The sequence below is a fragment of the Ipomoea triloba genome, chromosome 2 (genome assembly GCF_003576645.1).
Source record: "Ipomoea triloba cultivar NCNSP0323 chromosome 2, ASM357664v1".
Taxonomy (NCBI): Eukaryota; Viridiplantae; Streptophyta; class Magnoliopsida; order Solanales; family Convolvulaceae; genus Ipomoea; species Ipomoea triloba.
The window spans coordinates 22,743,433-22,756,850 of record NC_044917.1 but is presented as its reverse complement, the minus strand read 5'-3'; the positions used below and the strand labels follow the sequence as shown (position 1 = coordinate 22,756,850).

The 13,418-nt window shown below is 33.6% G+C and overlaps 1 protein-coding gene across 3 annotated transcripts; it reads right to left on the bottom strand.

The window, feature by feature from the left end:
• Window positions 1–328: 328 nt before the first annotated feature.
• Window positions 329–12,891, bottom strand: LOC116010117 (ACT domain-containing protein DS12, chloroplastic-like). Of its 3 annotated transcripts, none has more exons than XR_004096891.1 (11): window positions 12,530–12,891; window positions 12,255–12,309; window positions 12,020–12,145; window positions 11,578–11,672; window positions 10,501–10,585; window positions 10,334–10,393; window positions 10,170–10,225; window positions 9,984–10,089; window positions 9,830–9,898; window positions 9,186–9,298; window positions 329–734 (listed from the first exon to the last, which is right to left on the bottom strand). XR_004096891.1 is itself a non-coding variant. In XM_031249388.1 (10 exons), exons 1-10 carry the CDS (start codon window positions 12,676–12,678, stop codon window positions 9,236–9,238), a joined length of 864 nt encoding a protein of 287 aa, XP_031105248.1. In that variant the 5' UTR covers window positions 12,679–12,890; the 3' UTR covers window positions 8,914–9,235. The 3 variants fall into 3 exon arrangements, 1 of the variants encoding a protein (XP_031105248.1); XR_004096892.1 differs by having other exon boundaries at window positions 329–690; XM_031249388.1 differs by lacking the exon at window positions 329–734 and having other exon boundaries at window positions 8,914–9,298; window positions 12,530–12,890.
• Window positions 12,892–13,418: the final 527 nt, after the last annotated feature.

Below are 13,418 nucleotides of genomic sequence, written 5' to 3'. Positions count from 1 at the left end.
CTGGAGTGGAGCTCAAAGTCGAAGTTGTATGTTAATATGTCATTACATTACATGCATCTTAGCTTCTACTTATGTGCTTTTCATATCCTTAAACATGCATGTTTTAGGTTTTATTATGTTCCAAGAAATTACATCCATGTTAACATCAATGTCATGTGTTTTTTTTCCTTTCTAGGATTTTGTTTTGAAAGTGGATGTGCAGTGTGATGAATGCAAAATGAAGTTGATGGAAGTGCTCAATTCAATTTCTGTTAAAATATCAAATTGTTCACACTAAACTAAAATACTATCTATTTATAAAACTTTTTACTTCTATGCTCTCGAACGATATCAGAAATCAAAGTAAATACTTTAAATTACTATTGTGAAGGAGTGTATTCTGTTACAATTATATTGATGCTGAACAAGGGATCGCAAAAGGTAGCTGGTGAAGTGGAACCCAATGCTCTGTTAAGGGCACTATCGAAATCAGGAAAACATGCACAACTTAAGCGAGTCACCTTTAGGGATCCACGAATGACTTGCTATAACAACTATGACAGATATGCATCTCCTTCTCCTCCTTATACTCGGCAGGGATACGACAATCGTTACAATGCCATTGAAGACTCCTATGCTAGGGACTTGCATGAACATTCTCTCGGCTACGACACGAACTATTCTGGTGGTTATTTGGCCCTGGCTCAGTACCTGCCAATTGTTGATGAGTATAAAGATGCAGGTTCAACAAGTCTCTGCACAATTATGTGATATAGGGTGAGAAACAGCATATCCAGCCTAGACCTATTTTTAGATGGTGCTAGTATTCTAACACCGTTTCATTTCATAATTAAGTTGAATGTATAGTTTAAATGAGTCAAATCCTCTATGTGTATCTATCTGCTTTCTTGATTTAATACAGTTCTAGCTGTAGGCAATTTCATAATGTTTCATTCTCAGATTTCACATGTATTTGAAGAAAATTAAACACTGGGATAATAAACTTTTCACAAATCTAAAATAGTGGGGAGGGGTTCATTCATAATCATCAGTGTGAAGGGCGGGGTGATTGTGATTTTTGAGATCACCAGAAGGTTACTATGTTCTTTCCACCGAACCAGTTCCTTGAAATTAGCGTTCAGTCTATTGACACCCACCCCTTGGGGAAGGCTTCATTGCGTGCATTTGACAACTTGTCAGCCCGCGAGAGGTGTGATTAGTACCTTCGTCCATGGCTTCCTCGAAGTCGGATTCGAATCCCTCTCTTGGAAATTTTCTCCACTTACCTCCCAGCGTGGGCTCAGGACCTTGACCCCGAGGCCTCTGTGGTGCTCTCATTCTAGCTCGCAGAGCGCTAAGCCCGCTAGGAGGGGGCTTACTCACGTGTTCTGGTCGATTGCCAATGGTTGGACAGGTTCGAGATGTTGTGTCCCCCTTTGTTGTTGCTATCTCTCGAGCTAAAGGTTAGACACTAGGTCTAATCCCTGAGGGACCTTGGTTTGTTTCGCCGACAACGATGTCTGATCTCCTTGGACAACTATAGTGCTAGTAAGACCTCTTGTGTTCTCTAGTTGGGGGACCAATCCTCGAAAACCAGACCGACCCCCTGCCTTGTCAACTAAGGTGTTCATATAGATTTGGTGAACGTTCATTTTGTGACTCACCTATTTCGGCGTATCTCGGGTTTGATTGCGTAAGGGAAAATGTACAATGGGTAGAGACTAAAAATAGGTACTTTTCGTAGCAATCTCCATAGACGACGCCAATGATGATTTTATTGGGATCGAGTCCATCATAAACTCGGTATGAATGTATGGAACGATGGTAGGAAAGTTATAACTTTATTATCCAGGGTGCTAGGCCGAACAGAGCATGTGCGATGCCCGAGATAATGCCCCAAATAATCAATATTATAGTCCAAGTAGTGGACTAGAAAAAAAATAAATATTATAGCCCTAATAGAGAACTATGAATAACTAGGAATGATATTGTAGTTATTGGGAGTCGAACCCTAAGTGTTCCTATTATAATGAACTCCAAGATGATGTCTAAAGTGCGACAATAAGCCCCTTATATAGTGCAAAGGACTCTCCATATGTTTGACAATTGTTCGATTTTGGTTATTCTCCATTCTTGGCCATTAATGTGTTACGTACCCCACTACTTGTCAATTGTCATATCGCTCTTCATCTGAATATGTATAAATTGTTGCATTTTTATACACAAAGATTGAGTAGCTAGGCTGATAGGTGTTTGTGTTGTTATCCCATAAGTTGTGAGTTCAAACCATGTTAGCTTTACCTCGTTTATCTTTTGCTCCCTTATCCTCTAGACCGTTATGTTTCCTTCCTTCCTAGTCCACTAAGACTTTTATTCTTCTTGAGTCAAGATCTTCTTAATAAAATAGCTACGGCCTACGGGGCCCATGGCCCTATCACATACAATGTTGTTTTTTGTTTTTTTTTTCTTTATAAGCATGGTTGCAGTAGGCGCTAGGCACTAGTCTGGCGGTAGACTAGCGCCTAGCGCCTAAGCGGACTAGGCGGCGCCTAGGCGGTTTTAGGCGGCGACCTATAAAAACAAAAAATTAATTCATATGTGTTAGTGTATGTCATATATTATATTATATATATTATATATATATCTCTTACTTCTCTTACTTATATAAATAATTAAATTTAAATATATATAAATATAATAATAAAATTAACAAGGCCGACTCACTCGAATTAACTCAGCTAACTGCCGAGTTGGGCAAGTTAACTCGACCAAATTCAGCCGACTACTCGGCCCAGTCGGCCGAGTTAGGCGCTAGGCGGTCGGCCACCTAGGCAGACGCCTAGGGAGCAATTCGCCTCGGTCTAGGAGCGCCTAGCGCCTAGGCGGGTGCCTAGGCGGGGATTTTTGCAACAGTGTTTATAAGTAAATATTAATTTTTTAAAGTGATTAATTAACTAGAATAGCACTTTAATATATTATATTTATATGATTATAATTTAATTATGAATTTCTTTTTATATTCAAATGAATGCTTTGCTTATAGCTAGATTTAAATTATTTAGTTATTCATTATATTATTGAACTTTATCTTGAAATCACACATTCTATTTACATTTATCTTGAAATGGTTTAGCTTTCTTACTACATACATAAAATCAATTATGTGTGTTGATATGTTTAAAAGAAAGCAAATAAATATTTTAGAACATGTATGGATGACGGAAAAATAAAAAAACTGGAGAAACTATTATGGATTAGATTTCCCATACGCTATAATAAAATCAATTTATGTATGTTGTTAAGTAATGACAGAAAATAAAAAAACTTGGTGCATTTATTAATTTTTGTACATTACTTACCCATATCACCATATGCCTCTTACAATTATGATATTTAAATACTATTACTATCTTACCACATGCATAAAATCAATTTATGTATGTTTATAAGCTTAAGAGAAGGAAAATAAATGTTGTAGAGAATGTTTAATTTTTTTTATTATACTTCAATGTTTTTTTCTAATACTCATGATTCTTTACAGAGTAGTATTTATTCTATACTTTCTCAAATATTTTCAGTCCAAAAAATCTAAATCCCCATCACCGAGATATGAACTTATAACCACTCATTTGAAATGGTAACCGAGATGGCATCACACTACATGGTAGATGCCATACTTCAGTGTATTAGTATTAGACCATTTTATTTTATTTTTTATTTTTTACTTTACATCATCAAATGGATACAATTTTTTTATTTTATTTTTTACTTTACATCTTCAAATGGATACAATTTTGTAGTCAGATTTAAATAAATAATCGTATGTATGATGTTTTATTTATAAATTAATTGTGTATTTTAATTTTAAATTATAAGTGTTTTACATGTATTTTTATAGGAATTGTTTTGCTATTTTACAGCATACATAAAATCAATTTATGTATGTTGTTAAGTAATGGTGAAAGCAAATACCTCTTTATATTTTGGGGAATTTCACTTTTTTTTTTTAATTTTAGATAATGGAATGGATGACTCATGATGCTTTATTTATAAATTAATTGTGTACTTGGTGATCCCATAGTTGTTCTAACGAAGAGGCTCAAATCCATAACCTCTGATATGAGAAAATTACTTCGTTTCATTAAACCACAAGGTTATTAGCTATATGTGGGTTTATATATTAGAATTTGCAATAGTTATAGACTATTTTCCACCAGAACTAAATTCTAAAAATTACTTACTTTGTAATCTTCATTTTTGAGCATGTTGGCTTATGGTTTGAATATATAACTTGTAATACCAAACAAGACATTGAAAAATCGTACTAATCATTGTTCTAATTGTGTTAGATGATATTACCTCCTATTACTGTTCATCATTTAATTTCAATATTATAGTTTATCTATTATGAACTAATTGGTAATATATAATTGTTAATTTCAATCTATACTAATTTCTTAAAATGCAGGTGAGTGCAAATGATAGAATGTATATTCTGATACCATTTTTATTATTGAACTATTGCATATCAATGTATGAATGTATATCAATTTAGGTATATAAAGTTTTGCTGAAAGCCAAAACTTTAACATTCATTACATAATTTAACTATCTTTTTAAAAAAATTATATTAGATAATCAAATGGATAACCTCTCATATTTTTTTAATAAAAGAATTCTATAGTAAAATGATTCGAATTCTCCCGGCTTGATATTTGATTCAAGGCCTAGAACTCCACAGCACAAGTCATGATCCATTTTCCATATTTCCGTCTAACTGATTTCTTGATGTGTAGGCGTCGTTTTTGTGGATTTTGGTTGATGTGGGGTATGGGAAATGGTTGGAGGACATGTTTGGATGAATCGTACCCATTTTCATGTGAGGAATCAACCCTTTGCTCTTATACCAAACTAATAAGGATCCTTCGGGACGAGTCTAGAATAATTGGTATTGATACAGATGAGGACGAGAATCGATTTGTCAAAGTGTCATCTGGTTGCCTGATAAGTGCCAAAGACACTCATGTATAAGGGTCCTTATAGGGTTAATTAGTGCTTAAATTGATATCCTTTGTTCCTTTCAAAAATTAATTTCCTTTGTGGTTGATTCATGGTCTAAAATGCTTGAATGTGCTAATGTGTTGCAACGCTCTATCATGTCTTGCACTTTAGTGTTTGTGAAGGGAGTTGAGCTTAAAGGAATGCATATGGGTATGAACCGAAGCATCCAAAGAAGAAGTACGAAGTGAAGGCATTCAATGAAGCCTCCACGATCGTGGAGCATTCGTGGTACGAGAATAGTACGCTTCCACTAAGGTGTCCACGAACGTGGAGAGGAGAGTTGATAGGATAAGTGCGCGATCCACGAGCGCACCACACTCGTGGATGGCATCGTGGATGCTGCCCAGGGAGAAATTGAAGAAGTGTTTTGGAGGGAAAGTCTATATTTAGATATTTTAGGGGGTAGCTTAGTTAACTTTCAGATTATCTTAGTTCATTCTTAGTTCTAGAATTTCTCTCTCTAACCTCTTAAACATTGGATTGAAGATCTTCTTGGTGATGGAAGCTTGACAACCTTCTTGAATCTAGAAGACAATTGTAGATTGAATCTATTCCAATCAAATTTGGTACTCTACTTTTAATTTCTTTGTTTTGATTGATCCTTGATGCAATGATGATTCTTGAAGCTACAATGAGCTGCTAGGTCTTTTATAGGAATTGAATTGTGATTCTATTGTATGATGCTAGTATGAAATGTAATTCCAAATCAAATTGTGTATTGCGATTGTTGATTGAGTTCTTGTTACAATTGGGGATTTGATTGCACCTTGTGAGTCCGGCCAAACTCCCTTGGTAGTTCTAAGACAATTGATCTAGGCAAGAGATTGCTAGATCAATTGTAGCTCCAAGCCAATTTGTATTTCCTTTCTTTAAGATTCGAAAGGCCTAAGATTGGAATGAGGTGAAGACCAAGTGTTCGATGAAATGTTTCCTAGGATCATATATAGTCACTTAAAGGTGTTCTATACCAAGAAAAAGCTTAGTAAATCGATAGGTGAAATGCATTTGTAAAGCCTCACTTGAATGTCTCAATTGCAATGTCACAACCTAGACCTAAGACACTAGAAGCATCATGTGATAGATGAGCAATTCCATTCCTAGCTTTCTTTATATTGCATTTGAATACTTGCTTTTACCATTGCATTCTACTACAACAATCTTGATGAACCAAGCTCTTGAGTGAACATGTATGTGATGTGCATGACTCTTATTCCCTAGTTTAAACACATGTTAACACTTCCAATTTGTCATCCTTGAGAGAATGGTACAAACTCGGGAAGTGATTCCTACAAAACTTTGACACCACACCATCTTTGTCATTGCCTAATATTTTCCTCACCAAAACAGCAAGTACGTACAAGAACTACGATTTGGGGTGTAAGAGAATGAATTTGGTTGATGTTGGGGCTGGGTAGATGATTTTTTTTTTATAAAGATATTTTCTTCATACCTTGATTTTAGGTGATAAGGAATAGATGGCACCACAAGATTGAAAGATATCTTGATAAGCCTAGAAGAACATCTCGCAACACACAAGAGAGACAATAAAATGTCTAAACATTTTTTCTGGATTCATCTTAATTCAATCATCTATCTTTTTGACTCATCGTGTTTAGCCTTTATATAGGCATGTACATCACTTTATAACACTCTACTATTAATTGAAATGAAATACCAAGAGTCTAAAATATATCAAGAGTCTACAAACATTAAATTTAAGCTTTATTTTGCCCCATGTCCCTTCAAATATGATTTTAATGATTTAATTTCAATCATTTGCCTTCTCTCTTGTGCATCCATGAAATTTGGACCTTTCAAATGATTTATCACTTATTTTAGGCCAACTAAGTGACTTCCTAACTTCCAAACTTTCAATTCAGCCTTAATTCTCAAGGTTTTTTTAGTACTATTGACTCTGTTACAATATAGTATCTGTTAATAGCTACTTTCTCAACCAAATGAAGCACAAAGAGCCAATAACGCCTCCACTAATGCTCGAAACCACCCCTCACATGTGAGGGTGTAACCGGGTGCCACTAAACCACAATGTTAAAACTCTGATTGGTATTTAAAATCTCTTGACATATCCTCATCATTTAATTTGCAAGCACTATTGATTTAAATAAAACTTAAAATTAGTTTTGGTAGTATTTGAAGGTTAATTTCTGATCTATATCAGCTAAACAATAAAACTACAATTGGAAAATGAAAATAATTATTATCCTTAGAGCATCCCCATCAAAAATTATTTTGGGGTTTATGGAACAGTAGTGGTCTACATGGAGGTGAGATAAGATGGGAGAGAGAATGATTTGGTTCTTCTGCAAATTAGGGAAATTGGAATAGTAAATGAACGTTGCGGACTCCAAAGCTAGTTGCTGTGGCTGCAACTAGCGCGCCTAAGGCGCGCCTGATAATATATATATATATATATATATATATATATATATATTTTAAAAACTAGAGTTTTTTCTTTTTTTTTCTCCTACTCCTATTTTCTCTTTCTTAATCACACTTACAAAAACTCCTAAAAACTCGCGAAATAACTCTATTAATAAGAATGCTCTTAGGATGGCTGCAATACAACTAAAAAATATTTAAAATTTTTGAAGTTAATTCACTGTCAAGCAAAACATATTGGAAACGAAAACAATTAATTCTATATGGATGCAGACATTTTTAAAATGTTGATAATAAAACAATTTAAATAGTTAATTGATTGCGGAAAAAAAAAAAAAAAAAAACACACACAATGACTATATTGCATGCAAAACAACGTCGTTTTCTGTGGGCGAGAAAATTAATAATTTTTCTTTACCAAAAGTCTGTTACTTTATTATAGAGTAGGATTTTTGTTATTATAATAATTTTTTATTGTAATTTTTTAGAATAGTATATTTTTATGAACTAACTTTAAATGAGATAAAAATAACTAGTATGATTACTTAGAAGAATCAAGATAAAAATTTTGTAAACTCTCAATGAAGACTCATGAGTTCATTTTTATATTTATAAAATAAAAAATTAAAAAAAAATCTAAAAAAAAAAACAAGGGACAGATCAAGTTTAATGTTGATCAAGTTTAATGTTTTTTGTGAAAATGTGCCTAGTTGGTATGTAAAGGCAAATTATTATGCGGACCATGGTTCATATAGTTGTGTGGACCATGGATATAATGTACATTTTTATTATACTAAAAGTACATTATTTTTGTACTGAAAGTACATTATTTGATAGTTTATATAAAATAATGTATTTTCAGTATTTAAAAAATGTACTCTAAAATAATATACTTTATGTACAAAAATAATGTACTTTAATTTTAATATATTAAAAATGTACTGTTTATTTATAGTCCATAGTCCACACAGCTGTGTAGATCATGGTCCATGCAATAATGATTGGTATGTAAAAGTAGTGGACAACTGTTTGTCACTTTCTTCTTTCTTTTATTGTTTTGTTTAATATATAATAATATTAGATGATGATTTAAAGATAAATATACCTTGATTAATGATGTTGAAGGAGAAATATCTCCACCACATTGTTAATGCCCTAAGAGTAATTGGAGTTTTTTTTTCTTGCCATAAGTACAATCACAATAAGAGTTTTTTTGAGTTTTTGTGAGGTGAAAGAGAGAGAATGTAAATGCATGTTTTACAAGATAGAGTTTTTTGTGGTGCCCATAGTGGAGGAAAAAAAAAAAAAGAAGCCCCGCTGCTAGTGAGCATTTTGTGCACCAACCACGTGTAAACAACAACAATAATTTTTGGGTTTTTTTTTCCTCTTTTTCTCCACCCTCTTTCTCCTACTTGGCAACAAAAATTCTAACTAAAAACCCCACTATTGAGGTTGCTCTAATGAAAAATGGTATCACCAAAGTATATCATCTCCCTTGGTATCAATGAAGTTGAAAGGTCAACTTCCAATAACATGTGGAACAATAACAACATGACAAGATGTTGTACAAACTACAGCACTAGAATTCATGTGTATATTATGTGCACATTGTAATACCTTGGAATTGATTGTTTGTTTGTAACAGAAATTTACAATAATTAACATAATTGCATTTAGCTATTTCCAGGCATGCATGCATGCATTCATTCATTCATTCTATAACAGCAGCCAACGAGAAGACTTACTATGGTCGTCTTTTTCTGTCATTATCTTCTGCAGACAGCGACTTATAGTATCAAAAACTAGCATCTTCTGTGGTTGGTCTCCTCAAAAAATACCGCAAACTATTTTCAAGAACCTACAAGGTTAAGTTTCAGAAGGTTGCAGATTACTTCAGTTCAGAATGGCAATAAGGAGAGTATCAAATGCTCTTCAACAATACGTAATTCAAGAGTTTTTGACACTTTCAATCTCACAAGTTTGGTGGCATTTCAACTGTTGGTGCACGACTATGAGAATTGCCATTGTAGGTGCACAACTTTTTTTTTTCCTCACCTTTGGTCATTCAGGTGAGAAATCTGGTAAAATCCCACTTAATTTTGTCGTATGACTTGCAAGTGATGAAAGTTTATGGGGAAAATCACACTTTTTACTAAAGCATGTCATGTGAATGATCATTTTTGCATATAAACTTTTGTTACTTGCAAGTCACGTGTTAAAATCCAGTGGAATTTCACCGGAAGAACCAAAAGTGGTAAAAAAAAAAAAAAAAAAAAAAACGAAAGTCAAGCATCCCAACTCGTGACAACAATAGTGGGAACGCCACTCAACTCGTGAGACCAAAAGTGGTAATAACACTTTAATTCGATATAGCATGAAAATAGGTTACCTGTTGAAGGGGCCTGATAAGAGCTTTGCCCTTGTAACTGACATGAAATTTTGCTTTAGCCAACAATCCCTGAGGAGCAAATACAATACAGAAAAACATGCTGACGGTGTACATCTGTGATGATTTAATATGATTATTTGGAATTAGCAAATACCTCGGTGTCAAACTCCCCTGATTCGACGTCAATGTTTATGTCAGTAATGTTCTTTACAAGATCAACTATTAATCCAGGCCTGTCTGCTGTCTCTACACAGAGTAAACTGTGAAGTAGACAGAGGTTACTACCTCAAGACAGTATATTGTTAGTTTATTACACAACAAATCAAATCTATGAACTCACCTCCATTCAGGACCATCATTGTAGACGTGAATGTGGGTTGCTATGTCTACATCGATCTGAATATTTTCATGATGACGATAAAAAGTAAGATAATCATCATATGTACATAGTATGCCTAAATTCTGGAATCAGTATATATATATCTCTCTCTCTCAATTACAAACCTTCTGATTTGGTTGAGAAACACCAAAAGCTTCCCCCATAGCTAACTGAGAACTTGATTCCTGAATAACAAATCATCATATTAAAATAAGCATAGATGAAATCCAAGCGAGCAAGACTTGCTTTAAATCAACATCTAGAATGCAGGTAAGTAGCATTTATTAATTACTGGATGGTATGCGAGCATATTGTTAATAATTGTCAAGCGAATTGCTTCCAACAACTCTGGATCCTTCACTTTTCTACCTGTAGATCTAGAAACATGGGAAGGGAATGAATCATCAGAATTAAGAAATAATGTGCCACTCAGGAACTGATGCAGTATACAGGTGAAGATGAAAGTTACATATAGAGATTATATTGTTCTAAAACATATCCCTTATTGTAATTCTGTTTCCCCTGAAAAATAATATGAATACTTTTATTCTGATCCAGATTCTATATATATATATATATATATATATATTTCAATTGGTATCATACAAATCTATTCTAACAGATGAGTACATAGAGAAGCAAAATAATCAAATAAACCTCAACATGATGATTGATTTTTTAAAATTATTCTCAGAAAATGAACTAACTGTAGGATTAAAGAGCCTAATTGTATTGATTAGCAGCTTGATTGTGACTAGACAATTTGCAGAATTAGACACATATATGAATACAATTCATGCACAAATTGTATGTACGACAAGCGCTGTCCAGGTGAGCCTACTGATACATTTGCAAACATTTAAATTGTCTTTTGATCAATAAAATGGTCATTGACTTATAATTAAATAGTTAGGATTCTAATGTTCATCACATTTGAATTAAATGCTCACCATGTTCAAACTGAGTGTTCATTAGGGATCATGTTGCTATACAATGCTGGGCTCACAATTCATTTGCAAACAAACAGTTTTGTCAATTTACAAGATATATTATCAACTAGTCTCATCCAATTACTCCAACTTTTAATTTTTAACCATAATCACAGTGATTTTGGTGTGGTTTGTAGTTTCAATGGATTTATTGAAGAATGCGTTGAGCATAATATAATATAAAATATAAAAATATAGTCCAACTATCAGCTTAGAATTTTAGTTAAGACAAAACACATCCTTCAATTGAATGAAATCCATGGACTTGAAACAAAGAGAAACAGAATATCCATTCTCAGTAAAGTTTAAGACTTCAAGTCAAGCATAATAACCTAACCGGCAACTACAGAATAGCATAATCAGTCTAGAAGTAAGCTTACGCGTTGGTGATGGCAAACTTGTTGTGCTTTCCAGAGGAATCAAGATAGACATTTGCCTTAACAACATTAAGCCCAAGATTCTTCAGTGCACTCATCTGAGACAAATATGCATTGGCAAAAGTTAAGAAATGTTCTTCATACCTATGTAAAAAGCATCTATGGTTTCTAAAATTTAATTAATGGAAAATTGCATTTTTGGTCCTTTCAGCACGAAGGGGTGATTTTAGTCCCTCGGAGACTATTTCTACCATCAATTTGTCACTTAATAAAGTGGCTGATTTGGTCCTTCCAGGACTAAAATTGTCACCCCATGCATAACTTAGGGGTTAAAGATGGTCATGCATATAGCTCAGGACTAAGTCTGTACCATGGGTAAATTAATGCAAAACCAGCAACATCTGCAATAATACTGGGAATTTGAATCAAGAGATTATGGTTATACTGTATCTAGAAGAGTCCCAAGACGATCCCCAAATGTGATCTCTACTACCGTTGCATCAGGATCGGAATCCAAATCTATTATGACTTTAGGTATGGGAACTTCAGCAGTCCCTTGTGAGCTTTCATTCTGTCCTCCAGTCAAACAAATAATCATATTTAATCATACCAAATAAGGAAAAGTAATAGTATGCATAAAAACAAATTGTATCTATCAGCAATCAGCAGAGTCCAAGAACCTCAACAGTGGCTGATGATGCTTTTGGAATGATTGAACTTGAACACAATGCCAACCTACCATAAGGATAATATGTAGAGAGATCTCAAACAGTACACAAAAAAAGAATAATAAAAATTTAAATTAAAATGTCTCCAGAATTTGATTTCAAAGACAGATAAGACAATGACCTAAGGACATCTACAGTGTAAATCCGCAACTAATCATAAAAATTGCTCAAAGATTTCAACTACTAAGGAAAAAAAATAGTTGCATAACCAGGGATGTGAATTTTACCTCTTTGAAACACTATATGTTGTTTGAAGTGGACCTAGTGAGGAAGGACCTCCGAGAATACCATGACTGAAATTGGGTCGTCTCCCAATCAACTTAGAATTGGAGAAACTCCGAGAAATGCACCCACAAGAAAAAGTTGCTACAGCCATTGCAAAACAAAATGAAACTCACAGTAAGAGCAGCAAAGAGAATGCCTGAAAAGTGGAGTCCTTTATGGGTAGTTTATACAAACACAAGGTGGGCAATCTACTAGAAGAAGGAACTGGGGGTATGGTAGATGTGGGGACTATAATGGAGTGTTGGAGCCATCTGGTTTCAAACCACGTAACTATTTTGATTGTGATCCTTGGTCTTCTCGTAGTTTCCGCCATTGAATGAGAAAGCTCCCAAACTGTCTTTATGGTATTGATTATCATCTCATCCACTACTAGTTTCTAACTTGTAAGCAACAACATGCAGGTTTTTCTTTTCTTTCTTTTTTGTTTTTTTTTTTTTTTGGATTAGAAAATCCACAATTATTGAGAATGTTTGTATGAGCAATTCAGTTCATTTATATTTGATGTAAATTATATATAGACACAAAATCGAGCACATAGTTACCGTGTGGTAATGACATTCAAATTATTAATTATCCTCTAATAAATCGCTTAGTAATCCGTGACTTGCTCTTTTACTGTCAGCAAATGAACAATAGTCCACATTACAAATGAATTGTTAGAAATGCAAGATAGACATAATGAATTTTAAATAAACAATAGTTCACATATAAATGTTTAATTTTAATATATTAAATATTTTTTATTATATACTGAAAATAATATATTATATTTTAAAAAATAAAACTCAATATATTAAAAATGAATTGTTAGAAATGCAAGAGAGAGACATA